The sequence below is a fragment of the Phyllostomus discolor genome, chromosome 4, assembly GCF_004126475.2.
Source record: "Phyllostomus discolor isolate MPI-MPIP mPhyDis1 chromosome 4, mPhyDis1.pri.v3, whole genome shotgun sequence".
NCBI lineage: Eukaryota > Metazoa > Chordata > Mammalia > Chiroptera > Phyllostomidae > Phyllostomus > Phyllostomus discolor.
This window is the reverse complement of record NC_040906.2, coordinates 149,515,704-149,536,225: the sequence shown is the minus strand read 5'-3', so window position 1 is coordinate 149,536,225 and position 20,522 is coordinate 149,515,704. Positions and strand designations below refer to the sequence as shown.

The 20,522-nt window shown below is 37.0% G+C and overlaps 1 protein-coding gene across 3 annotated transcripts in view; it reads right to left on the bottom strand.

The window, feature by feature from the left end:
• ORC3 (origin recognition complex subunit 3) overlaps positions 1-20,522 on the bottom strand; it is a 63,553-nt gene that overhangs the window by 16,810 nt on the left and 26,221 nt on the right. For all 3 annotated transcript variants that reach the window (XM_028509406.2, XM_028509407.2, XM_036024446.1), the window contains 2 exons: positions 14,157-14,273; positions 13,213-13,292 (listed from right to left, as the gene is read on the bottom strand). In XM_028509406.2, the coding sequence (XP_028365207.1) occupies positions 13,213-13,292; positions 14,157-14,273 (197 nt within the window). The remainder of the gene's footprint in view (positions 1-13,212; positions 13,293-14,156; positions 14,274-20,522) is intronic.

The window sequence follows — 20,522 nt, the reverse complement described above, 5'->3', positions numbered from 1 at the left end:
AAAGGAAGTGACTGAAAGCCAGCTGAGAGCACAGCAAGCAGGACTGTTCCCTCTTGGACCCCTCCCTGACTTACAACACCACAATCAAGAGAAGTGGGTTGCCCCACCCTGGATAATACCTAAGGCTCCAGCCCTTAAAATGTAACAGCTGTGCTAAGACAAAAAAAACTATGACCCTAATGAAAGAACAGATCGAGGCTCCAAAAATAGAACTAGGCAATGAAAAGACAACCAACCTATCGGATGCACAGTTCAAAACACTGGTAATCATGATGCTCAAAGAAATGGCTGATTATTGTTGCCAAACAGAGGAAAAAGTGAAGACTATGCAAAGTGAAATAAAGGCAAACATACAGGGAACCAACAGTGACCGGAAGGAAACCGGGACTCAAATCAACAATTTAGAGCAGAAGGAAGAAATAAACATTCAACTGGAAACACAATGAAGAAACAAGAACTCAAAAAAATGGGCAGAGGCTCAGGAACCTCCAGGACATTTTTAAATGCTCCAACATCCAAATCATAGGGGTGCCAGAAGGAGAAGAGGGAAAGCAAGAAATTGAAAACTTATTTGAAAAAATAATGAAGGAGAACTTCCCAAATCTGGTAAAGAAAATAGACTTCCAGGAAACTCAGAGAGTCCCAAAGAAGTTGAACCCAAGGAAGCACACACAAAGGCACATTGTAATTATATTGCCCAAGATTAAAGATAAGGAGAGAATCTTAAAAGCAGCAAAAGAAGACAGTTACCTACAAAAGAGTTTCCATAAAATTATCAGCTAATTTTTCAAAAGAAATCTTACAGGCAAGAAGGGGCTGGAAAGAAGCATTCAAAGTCATGAAAGGCAAGGACCTACATCCAAGATCACTCCATCCAGCAAAGCTTTCATTTAGAATGGGAGGGCAGATAAAGTGCTTCCCAGATAAGATAAAGTTAAAAGAAGTTCATCATCACTAAGCCCTTATTATATGAAATGTTAAAGAGACTTATTTAAGAAAAAGAAGATGATAAAAAATATGAACAGTAAAATGACAACAAACTTACAACTATCAACAACTGAACCTAAAACAAACAAACAAAAAAACCCCCTAAGCAAACAACTAAAACAGGAACAGAATCACAGAAATGGAGATCGCATGGAGGGTTATTAGCAGAGGGGGAGGGGTAGGGATGGGGCAGAATGGGGGAAAGATACAGGGAATAAGAAGCATAAATGGTAGGTATAAAATAGGGTAAATAAGAGTAGTATAGGAAATAGAGAAGCCAAAGAACTTATATGCATGACTCATGGACATGAGCTAAGGGGGGAGAATGTGGGTGGCAGGGGGGTGCAAGGCAGAGAGGGATAAAGGGGTGGAAAATTGGACAACTGTAATAGCATAATCAGTAAAATATATTTAAAAAATAGACATTTTAAGTTCTAAACCTCATTATTGTAAAAATACAAATTCATTCCAAAATAATCTATACTTTTAATTTTGAAACACCCCAGTGGGTATTATTTTCAAAACCCAATAAAATTATTCTGTAGTTTATATGAAAAAATAGGTGTTCCTAATACAGATGAACAATGTGTGTACACTTGAGTATGTGCGTAGTGGGCTTATTAACATATCAAAAGGTATAAGCTACAATGAGTAAAAGCAGATGGCACTTTTAATAGGAATAGACAGGCCAATAGAAGAGATTAAATGTATAGAAAGAGGTCAAGGTATATATGAGAATTTGGTACATAACAAACATAGCATTTCAAATCAGTTGGGAAGAGATGGGAGGTGATGGAAATAAACTCATTTGAAAAAATAGATCACTATCTTAATATACTGCAGATAGAATAAAAATGTGAATATGGTGTAGGTACAGGGGAAGGAACTACTCCATCAACCATAAAATACTGGAAGAAAAGAAAGATACTGAAGCCTGATAATATCCAGCATTAGCAAGAGTGTAAGGAAACAATTACTGATACAGTTGGTACAAGTGTACCTTGGTGCATGCAAGATTATATTTTAGATTCACAAAATCTGTATATATGTATTTATTTTGTGAAACAATTACACAAATGTGCAAACACACACTCAACCCTAGGCTATTACTGTTTGTAACAGTGAAGAATTAGAAACAACCTAAATATATATCAAATAAGGGACTGATTAAATACAATGTTACACTTTCAAAACATGGGGATTATATAGTGGTGATAAAGAATGAAGTTAATACTAGTGATAACAGCTAACATTCATATGCACACACATGTCGAGGCATTATTTAATCTTCACAACACTGTATGAGGTAGCTACAATTATTATTTCCATGTTAAGAGATAAGAAAACAGAGGCAGAGAAAACTTAAGTAACTTGTCCTAAGTGTGGCCAAGTAATTGGCAAAGGTGATGGCATTTGAATCCAGTCTGGCTTGGTATCCATGTTCTTACTGACCACGCTACATTACATCTCAAGACACAGTGTCCACAGTAACATATTAGGTGCCAAACAAATTAAGAAACAAACAAAATCCAAGTTGTGAAATACTGTGTAAGTATGATTTAATATGTTTGTGCCTGAAAAACAAACCTAGAAGTACAAATTGCTATCAGTGAATAACTGGCTTTAAAAGTTATATAACACAACAGGCAATATCAGAAAAGTAAAGAAGATAAAAACTATGAACAATAAAATGTCAATAAATTCATATCTGCCAACATTTGAATCTAAAAAACAAACTAAGTAGACAGTAAGAACAGATACAGAAGCATGGATACGAAGAGTGTTTTTGATGGATACCAGATGGGAGGGGGTGTGAGGGAATGGGTGAAGAAGTGAGAGGATTAAGAAGTACAAATAGGTAGTTAAAGAATAGTGGTGGGGAAGTAAAGTACAGTATAGGAAACGGGAGTGGTCAAAGTACTTCTTTGGATGACTCACGGACATGGACAATGGTGTGGGGATTGCCTGAGGGAGTGGAGGATGCTGGGTGGAGGCAGGCAAAAGAAGAGAAATAGGGACAACTGTACTAGCATTATCAATTACTATATATATATATATAGTAATTTATATATATATACACGAACCAATCAATGTTTCTCTCACACTAGGATGTTTGTCTTCCTCTCTTTCTCCTTCCCATCCCCTCTCTCTAAAGATAAATAAAATCTTTAAAAAGTTTGAAAGCCATCACACTCGATTAGTGAAAGAGAAAGGAAAAAATCATGTAAAGTCACATTAATGCAGGAAAAAAGGTTTAACCAACTTGAATAAGTAATCATATCACTATCAGGTATATGGTTCAAAAAAGGCTTGGGATGCTTAATGTGTTAAAACTTTATAGGCTGTATTTAAAAATGTCTACTTAAATAAGGCAGAAAGACTCATTCAGCAATTATTAAAAGTAATCATCTGGCAGGGCAGTGTTCTGCTTCATCATGCAGAAAGCCAGTAATTTCTGGTTAAGTACTCATTATATAAATGTCTATGGAGAACAGGCTATATGAGGAGAAACTCGTCAATCCACGGCTAATGCAAAGATCTGAATAGTGAGTTCTCAAGTTCTCAACAGACCATTATAAAACAGCTTTGAAAAATATTCAAAAACGTAAAGCTGCAAATATATTAATGAGACTAGATGAAAAAACACAAAAATGGTTACCAAAAAAATTCAGAGATTATCTTATTCAAAGAGAACACAAAAAACCAATTATATATGATAACAAGTGAAACAGAAACTGAAAACATTCATTTCTCTAAGCCTCAATATTTCATCTTAGATGCCACCTCCTACAAGAAACGGTTTTACTTCCCAAACGAAGGTTAACTGCACATGAAACCTCATCCATCGCAGCACTTACTACTCTGCATTCAATTGCCTGTCTTCCTTAATCTCTCACTTGGCCAAAATTCAGTTTAGGTAAGAACCATGGTCATCTTTGCCATCAGTGGATCAACATATCATGCGCACGTGTGCGCGCACACACACATACACAGGATGGCTGAACCAGGCAAAGGTTATGTATGATAGTTTCATGACCTCAGGGCTTAGTGAAGAATAGTTTGTTCTCAAAATGGTTCATGTTGGGGAGCATCCAGAAGTTACGGTGCTCACTCCGTGGGCAGCGTGGGACAGCACACTCTTTTTTGTATGTCAAAATGAATAAATTTAATTCTATCATATGGTTAGGAACAACTTTAGTATAAGAAATATATACATATTTTATTGACACACTATAAAACTATAACACTGAACTCACAAGAAAATAAGTTGTCAAATTGTTTGATCAGCTATTTCTCAGTTTTTAAAATTAGTATTTCTTAGCTACCTGTTCATTTTACTAGCAGAAAATTAGTACTGGGGACTGATTTTTTGGTTTAATTTTTATTTTAATTGTTGTTCAAGTACAGTTTTCTGCCTTTCACCCCCATCCCAGCGCCCCCCCCACACACTGTTTTATTTTAAGAAAAAAACCTTAAAATACAAATTCAGATTTTTTCCCTGTTTATTGATATAAAAATTAGTTTTGGACTAAAATCAATTTGAAATCAATGGCCCAAAGTCACCCAACTTCTCCACAATTAAGACTTTTCCTTTAAAGGCTTCATTTCTTTCTTAATTTTTTGTAGCCCTTTTATATTCCCTTATTTTCTAGAATAGTGTTTCTCAAAGTGTGGTTCCTGGACTGTATGTCCAAACGCTGTGGAGTGCTTGTTAAATACAGATTACTGCTAATGACCCCACCAAAGTTCCCAATAATTAGACTTAGACTTTGCGGGGCAAAGGCAGAAATTTATACATTCAGTACACTTTAGCTAACTCTTGTGGCATACTAAAACCTGGAAACCATTACTCTAAAAACATTACTCTCAACATTGTTTGCTTTAAAATGAGCTTCAACAATTAAGCTGTTTTGTCTGATTTTACCATGGCTACAGATGAATGTGGAGGACCTGATGTGTTGCAAATTCCAAACTGGCAACCCCTGTTCTAAAAGAAAGAAATTTTATTTTAATAGTGAATCTCATATGTCTTTTGCATGGACAGATCTAGATAATCAAAAGTAATTACAGTATTGCTATTTAGGAGGCATATCATTGACTGTGGGACTGTATCATTTTTCCTAACTAGATCTTTAAATATCATCTAAAGATGATCCATAATGTCAGGAAATAACACATTATTTAAATTCCAAATCTCTAGTCTCTCTGAAGTAAGCTAAAGTGATCAAATGTTAATAGTATTATGTAGGTCATGTTTTTTCAACTCAATGAAAGCTGAGCCAACCTGCTAATATATTAAGTTTAACTCAAAAGTCTTCCTTGGAAATTAGAATAATTTCTTTCAGTATAAAGTAAATTCCTTCAGCTATCAATCAACTTCAATTTACAAATCTGTTTCTGTAGCCAGCTCATAGCATTACACTTGGGATAAGCAGACCAGACACTGTGGCTCCTTTCATTTGTGTTGGCAGCCTGTGCCAAAATGACTAGTGTCAAGATGCTGGGGGTTATGGGGGCGTTGAGTCCACAGAAACTTGCTCTGCTGGCTCATTTAAAAAAATTGGGTATGTTTTGAACATGGACTATTTGCCACAAATGCATATAAATTTCCTTTTACACCACTTTTCAAATAATTAGAATAGAACTGAAAAACAGACTATACTCTGAAAATTCAGACTTAAATTCCAGCCCTGCCAATTGCAGAAAAGCCAATGTTTCTGGCTTTGGTTTCCTTATTTGGAAGCAAATGGGATTGAGTAACTCTCCACTGATGGGGTAGGGGGCAGAATAAATTCACCTAAGAAGAGGGCCCTACTTTTCATTATCCCCAATTTAAGATTCATAGCCCCCCAAAAAAAAATTAGAATGGAAGGAAGGAAGGAAGGGAGGGAGGGAGGGAGGGAGGGAGGGAGGGAGGGAGGGAGGGGCGGGTGGGCTGGGCTGGGAGTAAAAGACAGAACTGTACTTGAACAACAACTAAAATAAAAATAAAAATAATAAAAAAAGAATCATAGCCAAAGTCATCCACTGCTCCTGATGTGAGGGTATAGTGCTCTCCAGGTCCAGTAGATCCATCATCTTCCTATATATAAATAGAGGACTGTGACTTCTATCGATCCTTAAAACCTTGCTATTGAAGCAAGGTTTTTCCTATTGAAGCAAGGTTTTTAGAATTTCAGAAATCTGAAAAATTCTTGATCTAGTGTTTGAATTCTAGACAGCTGTTTAGAGAGTCTGTCCAATAGAAAGACAAATTTTTCATCTTACAGTCTCTTATGGCTGACTAAGAAAAGCCAGTGTACTCACCTAGCTCACTGCTGGGATAGCACCATTTTTACCACTTCCTGTTTCCAAGTGGCATTTTAACACAAATGTGTCATTATATAATGATTATGCGGTCGAGTGTAAAATTAATGAACTCATATCCCATATGTGGTCTTCATGCTCCAAGCATCGACTCAGAAAAGAAAGGGTATAGAAGGCATGCAGAACCATTGCACTCATGTCAAATTATGACATGTTATAAAGACATATGTGTGTGCTCACCACATACACATCAATGTTTGCCACACACACTTTTAAATAACTGTGATGCAAAGTTCTGCTGGTCTTTTCCACTCATGAATATATAACAAACATTTTCCCAAATTATGACAAATTCCTTGTAAATTCTTTTTAAAAATTGGGATATAATTGATACTTATTTTATTAGTTTCAAGTGTACACATAATTCAGTACATGTATATATTGCACAATGATTACCACAATAAGTCTAGTTAACATCTGTCATCGCACATAATTATAATTTTTTTAAAATAATGTGAACCTTTAAAAGCTACCTGGCAACTTTCAAAAATGTGATATGGTATTATTAACTATAGTCACCATGCTGTCCATTACATCTTGGGGCTTATTTTGTAGCTTAAAGTTTGTATATTTTGACCACCTTTGCCCACTTAATTTTATTTTTTTGATTTTTAAAAAAGGGGAAGTGAGGGAGAGAGAGGGTAAGAAACATCAATGTTAGAGTGACACACCAATTGACTGCCTCTTGCATGTGCCCTGACCAGGGAACCAATCCTGCAACCCAGGTATGTGCCCCAACCAGGAATCGAATCTGCGACATTTCGATCTATGGGATGATGCTCAACCAAGCCACACCAGCTGGGGCTACCACATTCATCACTTTTGATCACCCCCAAGCCCACTACACCTCACTGACACCACTCACCTCTGGCAACCACCAATCTATTCTCTGTATCTAGGAGTTTGGTATTATGGCAAGATTTCCTTCTTTTTAAGGTTAAATATTAGTGTGGGGGGGTACATTTTCTTTATCCAGTCATCCACTGCTGAATGCTTCAGTTGTTTGCGTGTCTTGGCTATCGTAAATAATACAGCAATGAACATGGGAGTGCAGATAGGTTTTTGAGTTGGTGCTTTCATTTCCTTCAGAAAAATGCCCAGAAATGGAATTGCTGGGTCAAATAGTTTTATTTTTAATTCTTTGAAGAACCTCCATACTGTTTTCCATAGTGGCCACACCAATTTACATTTGTACCAACAGGGGACAAAGGTTTCCTTTTCTCCACATCCTTACCAACATTTGCTATTTGTCTTTTTTAAATTACATTTTACTGATATTGCCTTTACAATTGTCACAAGTTTCCCCTTTGCCACCCTCCACCCAGCACCACCCACTCCCTCAGGCAATTCCTGCACCATTGTTCATGTCCACAGATCATGCATACAAGTTCTTTGGCTACTGCATTAACTACACTGTACTTTACATCCCCATGTCTATTCTGTAACTACCTATTTGTACTTCTTAATCCCTTCACCTTTTTTAACCAATGCTACCTCCTCCCGCCCATCTGGCAACCATCAAAACACTCTTTGTATCCATAATTCTGTCTCTGTTGTTCTTGTTTACTTAGTTTGCTTTTTAGATTCAATTATTGGTAGATATGTGGTTATTGCCATTTTATTATTCACAGTTTTGATCTTTTCTTAAATAAGTCCCTTTAATATTTCATATAATAACGGCTTGGTGATGATGAACTCTTTTCTTGTTTTTTTCTTTTCTGAGAATCCCTGTATCCCTGAGAAGCCCTTAGATTCTAAATGACAGCTTTGCTGGATTATAGTAATCTAGGTTGTAGGTCCTTGCTTTTCAACACTTTGAGTATGTCTCACCAGTCCCTTTTTGCCTGAAAAGTTTCTTTTGAAAAATCAGCTGACAGTCTTATGGGAACTCCCCTGTAGTAGAAAAGCAGTAACTAACTGCTTTTCTCTTGGAGCTTTTAAGATTGTCTCTTTATCTTTAACCTTTGGCTTTTTAATTAGGATGTGTCTTAGAGTGGGCCTCTTTGCATCCACCCTGTGTAGGACTCGCTGTGCTGCCTGGACTTGCATGTCAATTCCTTCACTGAATCAGGGAAGTTTTCTTTCATTATTTTTTCAAATAGATTCCCAATTTCTGGCTCTTTCTCTTCTCCTGGCATCTCTATGATGCAAATGTTGGAACGCTTGAAGTTGTCCCAGAGGCTGCTTACACATCCCTTGTTTTTATGGATTCTTTTTTCTACTTGTTCTAATCAGTTGTTTTTTGTTTCCTTACGTTCCAAATCATTGGTTTGATTCTCAGATTTATTCACTGTAGTGTTGTTTCCCTGTAAATGGTTCTTTATTTCAATTAGTGTATCCTTGGTTTCTGACTGGATCTTTTTAATGCTGCTGAGGTTCTCACTAAGTTTGTTCAGCATCCTTATAACCAGTGTTTTGAACTCTGCATCTGATAGACTGTTTATCTCCCTTTTGTTTAGTTTTCTTTCCCTGGAGTTTTGATCTGTTCTTCTATTTGGGCCATGTTTATCTTCTCATTTTGACTGGCAGCCTTCCTGTGTTTGTTTCTATGTATGAGGTAGAGCTGCTCTGACTCTCTGTCTTGGTCGTGTGCCCTAATGTAGTAGTGTGCTGTAGGGTTCAGTGTCACAGCCTCCCCTATCACCCAAGCTGGGTACTTGAGGTGTGCCTTACTCGAGGGTTGAAAACCCCCTCCTCCTGTAGTGAGCCTTGATTGCTGTTGGCAGGTCAATGGAAGGAATTTACTCAGGCAAGTCAGCTTCAAGGACTGGCTGTGACCACTGACCATCAACCTCCACACCCCATGGAGGATCTGCTGTGCATGTGTAGGGTGGTGGTGTTCCAATGAGGTCTGTAGCTGTCCACTGGGTGCTCAAGCTCTGAGGTTTCCCAGAGGGCACAGGCCAATGTCTCCCCCACCTGTGTTCTGCCTGAGGCCACCCTGCATGAGCTGTAAAGTAATCTGAGATGGCTGCTCCTTGTGCTGGTATTGATCCCCAGGCACAGCCAAGCCATGAATCTAGGCTGGCTGCTGCTAGTGCTGGGCCACTAAGCAAGAGGTATGGAGACTGGTGGTTTACTGAAGCTGGCTGTTGCTTGTTTGATAGGATTTAGGAAGTTGTGAAACATGAGCCAAGACCAGCCATTCATATGGAAAAGTCAGTTAACAGTTTGGGTGGATCCATAAATTGAGTGGGATGGAGTATCAGGTGATCCTCAGGGCAGGGTAAACAGTGTTAGCCAGGTTGATGGCTGGACATATCTGGGAGTCTCAGATATGGCACCTTCTTGCTGGCTCCATGACTTTTTGTAGGGGAGGGCTCTAAAAAGGGACAATGGCTTCTGACTGCCTTTCTTTCTGAGAGAAAGCTGTCCCCCAGCTCCCACCTTGATGCTGGACACTTCGGTTCCTCCCTGTATGCCCCTAGTGTCTTTCAAACTACTGCCCTGATGCTGCAGCTCAGAGGAAGTTAGTCTCAGTAATTTCATTTGAGGGTTGTTTTGAGGGGTAACTGCTTGGGATTCCAGAAGTTTCTTCCACTGACTCAATCCCCATTGGTTTTTGCAGCCAGAATGTATGAGGACTTACCTTCCTGGCACTGGAACCCTTGGCTGGGGGGGATCTGGTGTAGAGCTGGGACTTCTCACTCCTGAGATACTCCTCTTGAATTTTTACCCACCACACATGGATGTGGGACCAACCCATTCCAAGTCTTCACCCCTCCTACTGGTCTGATGATTATTGTTTTAATAATAATCATCTTTAATTCTGTTATTTTCTTTAATTCTGCTATTGTTGGATTTCCATTCAATTGATTTCTGACTGTTCTGAGTAATGGTGGTTCTATATTTTAGGTGTAATTTTGATGTGGTTGCATGAAGAGGCAAGCCGTGTTTTTCTATGCTGCCATCTTGACTGGAATTTTCTTGTCTTTTTGATAAGAGCCATATGAACAGTGCAAGGTGATAGTTCATTGTGGTTTTAGTTTGCATTTCCCTGTTGATCGGTGATGTTGAGCACCTTTTCGTACATCTGCTCTTTGAAAAAGTGTCTATTCAGACCATCTGCCCACTTATAATCAAATTGTTCAGGGTTTTTCAGTTGTGTTGTATGAGTTCTTTATATATTTTGGATATTAACCCCTTATTAGATATATGATTTACAAATATGTTCTTCCATTCTGTAAACTGCCTTCTCATTTTGTTGACAGTTTCCTTTTCTGTGCAGAAGCTTTTTAGTTTGATGTAATTCCACTTATTTATTTTTGCCTTTGTTTCATTTTCTTTTGGTGTCCAAGACAAAAAATTGGTCATTGCCAAGATCAATGTCAAGGAGTTTACCACTTACATTTTTTTCTTGTTTTATGGTTTCAGGTCTTACATTCAAGTTTTCAGTCCATTTTGAGTTGATTTTGTGACTGGTGTAATATAATGATCCAGTCTCATTCTTTTGCATGTATCTCTCCTATTTCCCAATACCATTTACTGAAGAGACTCTCCTTTCTTCACTGTACTCACTGTGTAGTCTTGGCTCCTTCTTCATTCATTGCCCAAATATGTGTGGGTTTATTTCTGGGCTCTCTATTGTGTTCCACTGATCTATGTGTCTGTTTATGCCAACACCACACTCTTGTCATTACTATAGCTTCATAATATAGTTTGAAATCAGAAAGCATGATGCCTCCACCTATATTCTTCTTTCTTAAGATTGTTTTGCCTATTTGGGGTCTTTTGTGGTTCCATACAAATGTTACAAATTAAGTGCTTTTTAATGGTCAGAAAATATTCCATCAAGTAAATCTATGGTTACTTAAGGATGCTGCTTTCCAGAAAAAAGGGATATTTCCAGGGAGATGTTGCATTTAAGGTACTTTATTTTTTAAAAATTCAAATCAGAAATGTTAACTAGACTATGGTTCTAACAGTATTTTAGTTTTTCTTTCCAAAGTAACATTCAATAATCATTTTATTCTCAATTTCTCTTGTGACTTGAATTGTTTATAGACAGGTAATGAAAATGTCTGGTCTCCTAAATCCAGATGATTCTTACTCAGAGTGCCAAACTGAGAAGTACCCCTTACTTCCTGTCTACAACTAATCTGTACAAAAGGAAAAATAAATCCAGTCCAGAGGTTCCCAGATTCCTTTTCTTTAGTAGTGCCCACTCTTGCCTGTCCTTGCTGTAGCTGCCATATTTGATGTTTTGTGTTTTTCATATTCCTATATTTCTAACCTTAGCTTAGAAAAATGACTATAACTTTGTTTTCTGTTGTTTCTGCTTTATGAGGTCCCCAAATCCATAGGTACAACAGCTTTGAAGTCAGGCCTGGATTAGAATTCTGGTTCCATCAACAGTTAAGAGAATCAGGCAAGTCACTGAAACACTCTCTGTGCTTCTGTTTTCTCAGCTGTAAAGTGTGGCTAATAGTATCTAATGCTTAATTATTAGACCAGAAAATGCACTGAAAGTGCATAATGCAGTACCTGGCACACTATAAGCCTTCATACACAATGGGTACAACTGTTATATTATTTTTATGGCTCTTGTTTCCTTATCCTAGTTTGGAATTGGTATTTTTGATCCTTGACTTGTACCCCCAAGATTACCAGGCCAAGGGAGATACAAAAGGAAAAGAACAAGTCCCTCCCTGACAAAGGAACCTATGAATTTAGCAATACCAAACTAAAGAAAGAGAATCACCAATCACAAAGTTTAAAGAGAAAACCCAGCAATAAGAATCAACTAGGTGTTTGAGATAGGTATGTTAACTTAAACAGAAAGCAACAGAAGGCTCAGAAATATTCCAGTGGAAGTAAATAAATGCACAGAAATCTCTTATTGGCATTTTAAAAAATTAAATACAACATAGCTTTTCAGTAGCAACCTAGTTTCCATGAGGAGTTATTTTTCCAGATAGCATTATAATTAGTTTCCTATCTTAGGCTGCACCTGCTAGATCACAGAACATTTGTATTATTAAGTCTCTGGACTGAAAGTGCTTTCAATGTGAATTTTCCTCCTACTGTGGCCATCTGTTATTTTCTTGTGGGTCCAGAGGAAGCCAAAACTTAATAAATACTCAGTTCTCGAATTTCTTTATACTTTCATATAAGCATTTCTATCCACTGAGGAAAATTATAAGACTATATGCAGAAACCTAACTCACACTTGATGTTCCTTTACTCACTGACCAAGTGGTCACTATTTTTATAGAAGACTAAAAAGTCACCATACATATAAGAAGCCAAGAAGAACAAATGATTATAACTTTAAAAGGTACACTTGTCAGGGACAGTAAGTGATAACAACTCTAAGATATCTCATTTATTCATGTAATATTAGATACGTAATTTATGCATTATCCAATGTTGTTGTGGATAGGGCCAGCTCAGGTAGGGGAAAGCATCGAAGCCACTGCCTACTCGTGGTTGTTCATCAAGGTCAGCAGTGACCTTCTTCACAGGGTGCACTTCACCCAGGGAAGCTGTTCCTCCACTCAAGTAGGTAGGGGCCATGGTGAGCGTGCTTTCCATGACTCCTTTCCTCATCATGATGTCAGGCTGGCTAGATTAAAATTATCCATATCTCAGTTCTCCTGGTGTAGTGTTAATATCTGACTAAACAAACACTTGTTTTACTTTAAAAATCACAAGGTCAAGTACAAGCTAAAACCAGCAAAGAAATGGATGGTTGCCACATTAAAACACTGTAAGCTACAGACATAAATTCAAGGTACATACAAGTATTAGAGGCAACGTGGCTACTTATAAAACTCCTTGGCAGGCAAAGGTCTGGAGGAAGGTGTTAGTTACTGGCAGGCTTAAAGCGGACTAAAAAGAAAAAAAAAAAAAAACTACCTCAGCAACTGCAAGGCCGATGCATACTCCTCTGAATCCCATATGTTCTTTTCTAAACATGTGCAGTACAGCTCTCTGATCTGCAAGTGAACAGCAAACTTGTGAGGAACCAAAAGTGATGTACTCAAGTTTGTACATGACTAGTTTGACAAAATCTACATAAATGGTCAAAACAAAAAAATTAATGCTATTAAAAACAACCATTTTCTTTAGATAAGAAAAGAACTGGCATAAATCACATGGATTGGGCTTTATAAAAACATCATTTAAATATAAGCAAAATGAAACTCTATTGGGATTGGGATTGGCTATTATCACTGGTCACTTTGTAATATGGAAATCATAAAAACAACAATGCAGTTATTAAAATGGCTTAATGGCAAGAAATCAAATTATGAACAAATCATTTTTAGATATTTGTTCTCCAAACTTTTGAGATAAGGATGCAGAAATTCAGGGAGACAAAATTCTTCCATTAGCATCCACTGTACAGAGGGTTTATGGTAGGTATGACACAAAGACTAGCAGAGAGTAATTTTGCCAGAAGTAGAAGTACTGCTTCTCTTTTAGTTCTTAGTACAACACAAGATTAACCATAAAGCATTCTTAAACAGAATTTTTCCATTCCACTAAGGTGGAGAATCAGCTCTTAGTTTTAAGTGATGAAAAGTACTAAAGAGAGAAAGGTAAAATGCCTTAGCACAAGTACACTGTAGTAGAAGAAACACCACTGGGTTTCAAGTGGTTGTTTCCAGCTGTGGCCATCAGAACAAAAAGTACTGTTTCAATTACTAGTAATGTGTACAGCTGAATGGATTTAGATTAGCACTCACTGCAAAATTTAAATCTATTTCAAATTCTGATGCCTGAATGGTACCAAAATCAAAACAAGAAATGACCAATATTCTGACTTCACAGATTCCAAATGAGGAAATTTAGGTTACCTGTCGACCCAGTGGGTACTTGGGAAGAGAAGAAGTGAATTGATGAAGACATCGCAAAATCAGAAAGTAATTTGTGTGGTAAACTTGCAGGTTTTCTAGCAATGATTGTGTTTCTTCCTAAACAACCACAGAATATATATGTAAGCCAATAATTTTTAAAAACAGTAAATCTACTTCATGGGTATATATCATTTCTGAAAAACTGTAAGAAATGATTCAGAATTACAAATTATTTTTCTTAATTTTGAGAGTTTATAATGTACACAAAATCCAGAATAAAGAGTAGATATTTTTGATTTAGTATCAAGTCCACTGATATTTTACACACATCAAAATTAATACTGTAATTTAATTTCCTATCTACAATACTGCCACATAACTTGGCCCCCTAAAATATAAGTGCAAAACAGCACTTTGTTGGATGCCGGCCTGTGCCTGTCACGTATGCCTCAGCAAAGCGGGTGCATCACCCTCTACCTCACTGGCATCAGAGGGTGAGGAGACAACCAACACCAATGCATTAACAGTTGCTGAGGTTCCACTTGTGATGTACGCTCTTCTTAAAGTACTGCTAGCATTGTGTTTGAAAGGGAACAAAATACTGTAGAAGCAACACCACAGGTGATTCTGTCTTTTGTTGAGAATGTCCAATATGTACAGCTTTTATTTACCTTACTAATTAAGAAATAAATAGTGAAAAAGAGAAATCTAAAGCCAACAAGCTTTATAATTTAGAATCCAGCAAGTATAATGGAAGAGTGTCTTAAGAAACCTATGCCATGACCAACCTTACAAATCAATTTCAAAAGGTTTTTTGGGGAGAAGGAAAGTTGAGGGGAAGAAGCATTATGTTTTCTAGAACCTTTTGAAATAGTTTAGAAATTGTTTTAAAACACTGCATCCTAGCAAGCAATTTTCAGGCCTCAAAATATTTTCCTAACTGCTTACTTCTACAATGTTTTCTTAAGAGGATTATGATCCGTGGCATGGTCTTCAGGGGTTTTTTCCCTTCTAATAAGTCAAATAAAAGACTTCACTGGGGCTTTTTTTTTCAGTAATATCTCGCAGATATTAATTTTAACAGTCAATCACGCAGAAAATAACACCTCAAGTATCAATAAATTCAAGCAAGTCTAATCCATATAAAACAACAAATCCAAGATATTTTCCTAAATGCTAAATCACTGGGAAATTAATTCCTTGTTCAGCAATCTATGGGTCATTACCTGAAAGGTTGAGGCAAATCAAAGAAAACCTTTTAATATCAAAATGTTTTTCCTCCCAGTATTTAGTTAGTTGGTAATAATTTCAAAAATCTAGGCCTCCTATCATCAGTACACACAGTACTTTAACCACCACTGGGAGATCATACTTTAATTCTACGCTGACTGCAAGCCAAGGAATTTCAACTGGTGTGCCACAAGAATTTTTAAACACGCAGTACCTGACTGTATAGTCATAGGCACTAATCTCTTTTCCCTGAGACTGTCAAATAAAATATATAACACAGCAATAGCTGCCCAGTATGAATGAAATCAAAATTATACCTATTTTTTCCTCAGGTTGGCAACAAATATATTTTTCAGGTGCCACAGAATTTTATTAGTTTATGTGTGCCATGAGATGAACAAGATTGAAAAGCTATAAGCTATGACACAGAGACGGCAGAAAGCCAATAACTGCTTCCCTCTATGAGTGCTTAATAGATTTTAAACACAAGGAACATTCTGGAGAAAAAGGAATCTATTATTGATTTATACTACTTGCACTAGTTATTACAAGTGCAAGTTATTTTATTCTGTGGAGTAACTATATGCACAAGTAACTGAGGGACACAGTACAACTGAATAACATCTTCCCTGAATATATCTGGATGAGGAGAGAAAAGAAGTATTTCACAAAGTGTAGGCAATGTTGCACACTCAAGGAACTGTGCCTTGGAGTGTGAGAAGACAGATATGAACCTGTTTTTCTCCCAGAGAGCTGTGAACCTGTCTTCCTACTTCTCACTGCGTGATTACATCCCTGTGTTGAGTGGAATTCTAGCATTTAAGAAAACATTTTGTTTTGTTCATAAAACATGGCCAACTATTTTCACCTGGTGCTCCACTGAGGAAATGGATTTCTGGTTCCAACACTGGAAGTAAAATTGGCTATGTTGGACTTAATAAGACGATATCTGTTATACATTTCTGAGGGAATTACAAGAGTAATTTGGACCTTTCCAGATCTTTGCCTTATGTGTTGACTTCAGAACCTAATCACCCTGTAAGATTCCACTTTATTTGTATATGTGTTCTCAGCTGCAGCAGAATATATCACAAACGATTAACTTCACTTTTTTCATGTAATCTGTTCTCTAAGTTCTTTTTTTTTTAAGTTCTTTGTCTTACAGAGATACATATCTGGAAATGCCTTTACCGGTCCAGGCCAACAATTCCTAATGCACCTTATGAATACCCTTTTATTTACTCAAGCCTATAAAAGGTTCTGGTGTATGAGAAAATTTCCCACTTAATACAGTATAACAGCATCACACTAGGAACATGCACGAAGTCTGTTGAAGTAGTAATCCTGTTTTCCAGTATTTAAATTTTTCCTCCAGCATCTTTTCTGCACATTAATCATAGCTGCCACTGTTTTATTGCATAATTGTATTTAGGATGATTCTTTTCAAGAGAGAGACACTTTGCCTAGGAATACTATTTATTTTCCAAAGAAATAAGCTTTCTTCTGTTACTGAAACATGAACATCTCCTGACCTTTACTGATCTTTGATACAGGTATGGGAACAGAAATATTTCTCTACTCTTAAGAAAAACAGAACAAATAAACCTCCTTACTCTGCCTCAAACATGCCAGACATGCTCCAACCTCAGGTCCTTTTCACTTGCTGTCACTGTTTGGAATTCTTTTCTTCCAGGTTTCTACATGTCAAGCTCTGTAACTTTAGGTCTTTACTCAAAATGTACCTTATTTAAAATTTTGATCCCAGCCCTGGCTGGCGTAGCTCAGTGGATTGAGCTCGGGCTTTAAACCAAAGTGTCACAAGTTCGATTCCCAGTCAGGGCACATGCCTGGGTTGCAGGCCATGACCCCCAGATGTTTCTCTCTCTCTCTTTTTCCCTCCCTTCCCTCTCTAAAAATAAATTTAAAAAATCTTTAAAAAAATTTTTGATCCCACTCCCATATACACCAAACTTCATATTCCCTTTTTCTCCCTCATTGTTTACTCAACAATTATCACCGATATTTTAACTATTTAACTTGACAGCATGTAAGCTCCATGAAGGAAGGTCTGTTTTGTTCACCTCTGTATTCTCAGCATCCAGATTAATGCCTTGCACACAAAGAAGGCACTCAAAAAATACTGAATAAGGAAGTGCATGAATAATGAAGGCCAATACTCTTCTAAATAAGAACACTTGTTTATTGTCTTGCTGGATGTTGGCCAGATTTACTAATTTTTCAAAAGAAGATAAAAGTTTGCATTTGTAATGTAAATTTCCTCAATTTGTAAATATTGATTCAGATTTTCAAAAAAATACTTATATTGGTCTGTGGGTTGCCAGTCAATGTGTAACATACATTTAAAATCCACTGTGTGCAATCACAGCAATCCTGTCATTTATTCAAAAGTCATTCATGTACTGTTTATTTATACGACAAGGCCTCTGTCTTCCCCGAGCTAGTTACTTCCTTTGGAGGAGTAGCCAATGGCTATGTAAAATTTAAATATGGGTAGAGAAAATATAATCAGGTAGAATTACATTTGTCATGCTGCTTAGTTTTTACATTTATTTCTTTACTAATCTCCACAGTACTTACCACTTTTGTGTCTATATTATACGTATAAGGGATAAAGAGTGACCTCAAAAAGATTTTTAAAATGTAAAAATTACTGTAAATTTTTGTAATTTGTTCCTTTTAATCAATTTACTGAGTAAAAGCTGGTTAGACAGTTATAATGAATTTTAGGATTAAGAGATAGCTGTCTAAGAACACAGCATATTCTTCCACTTATCACCTTGATAAAGTATTTTTTTTGGTCTCATTTGAGGAAAAATGAGAAAAGGCTGACAATGTCTCCCACACTTGACATCATGCTACAGCTACCTAACAGTGTGCCAAACCACAGCTTTCTCCCAGGTCTTGGGTGGCACAAATGCTAGCCTGTCATCCGTCTCAGTCTTTTGTTCTCTGTATTCCTGCCCCAACAGTTCCGATCAGAAGAACTCGATGAAAGGTTTGGAGTTGAACTGCCAATTTCTAACACACTACTGGGCGAAAGCCTTGTTTGTTTGATTATTCTTGGTGGTTTGTTTTGCCCTTGTTTTCTTTTTTCAATTTTTCTTTTATTATATTTCCTAATAGATATCGCCCCTCCTCTTGCTCTTTAGTTTTGTAAAAAAAAAAAAAAAACAAAAAAACAAAAAAAAACAGAAAAAAAGTTAGGGGCAGAGGTGAAAGGCAGGTCTCCACCAAACCAATGAACTAATTTTGTGCCTTTTTTCATGAAGCATCAAAAGCATACTAAATGGTGAAAAGAACTCCTTGCTCTGTGTCTTCAGATATTTAATTTCCTTTATCTTGGCTACAGTACTTCATTTGTAAAATGAGCTTGCTGAATCAGATTATCTTTCTAACAGTAATGCTCTATTACAATTCTAAGGAGTTCAAGATTTACTCCCCAGTCTCAATGGATTTTAAATCTAGTTGAGCACATAGGCGTAGAAACAAAACATTAACAAGTCAGAGTAATAAAACTTCAACTATCACCTGCAAGGGAGAGACTCTAAGTTTTCTACATAGCATGAAGTTTAAGCCTTTAAATGGTTGAACACATGGCAAATAGCTTTAAAAAAGATATTAAATAAAAACATATACCTTGATTTTCTTAAAAGAATATGGAATTAGTAATTCATTAAATATACTGGGCATAATGTAACTCCTTACTGACAAGACTAGATCAACATGAATAGCAAATCGATTACTGCTAATACAGATGATGTGGTTGGTGTAGAAATCCCAGGATTAAAATGGACCTAATTGAAGTTATGGTATTGGGACTTGCTTAAAAAAATTTTTTTAAATAAAGCATGTGTATATGTGTCTATGTAAGTGACACTGCGTATACATAATACATAACTATGCAATGACATAACTACATACAAGGTATCCAGAAGGTATCCAGCCATCTAATATGAAAAATAGAGACAAGAAAGGTACGAAAAACATTATACACAGGAGAATGACACCTCAGCCCCCTTCAATGTAAGCACTTTGGGATCTCACACAGTTCTCCCAATTGCTATCAGCTGCCTCATCATATTGTCCTGACTCTCACTAAAGGTCTGATATCTCTTCCCTTTCACAAAGGTGATTTTGGTTTCAGGAAAAGCCAGAAGTTGCAGGGCACCAAATCTAGTCTGTAGGGGGTTGAGTCACCAGGGTGATTTGATGTTTCACAAAAAAACTTGTGGTTGTGATAAAGCTGTCAATCATCAGTTGCCCATAGTTGCAGCCTCCTAAATCATCCAAATAGTTCCCATGGAGGAATGTTCAAGCTTAATGCAAATTTTAATGCAGATTCATTGCTCTAACTCACTTAGTGATTTTGAATGGGATGGCCACACAGTACACATGCTGACTCCAGGGCTTCTACTGACCCCCAACTGACTAGTACAGTGAAGTCATCACTGTTCACACATGCGCATTCCAGTCCACTATCTTTAGCTGCCAGGTCACATTGATGTCAGGCAAACCATTCTCATTATATTAACAATGACTGGGCTTTTTCTGGACAGACCTTGTACATTTGGTGGGGGAAAAGGGGTCGTTTCCTTCACTTTCTTTAATTGGAGCAGCAGCATGTAGTGCTGCATACCTGGCTACCTGAATACAAGGCTGAAGCTGCCTCATTCCACGTAATTTTCTAAGTATCCTACAAATGATCTTTACCATTAACTTGCCACAGTATTTGAAAACCCCATTTCAGACTTCTCAAACACTAATAAAGAACCTTAGGCACCTCCTCTTCAGCTTATACTAATTCTTCAATGAAGTGTCACAGAAAATGTGTGGGCTTTGACATCAGGCCTAGATATTAATACAGATCTTCCATTTGCTAATTGTGACACTTTAGATAGGCAAATTACTTAATCATTTTGTGACTCCCCCATCAATACTAAGGGATGTAAAAACATCTGTCTTATGTGGTGGCTGTGACTCACAAGAGGCAATGCATAAAAACAACTAATTGGGAAAAGCTGTTAATATTCCCCCATTTCCCCAAAACATTTGCTCATGGGAAGGAAAATAATTTTTCATTATTTAAAAAACCTTTCCAGTATGTCAAGGCCAAGT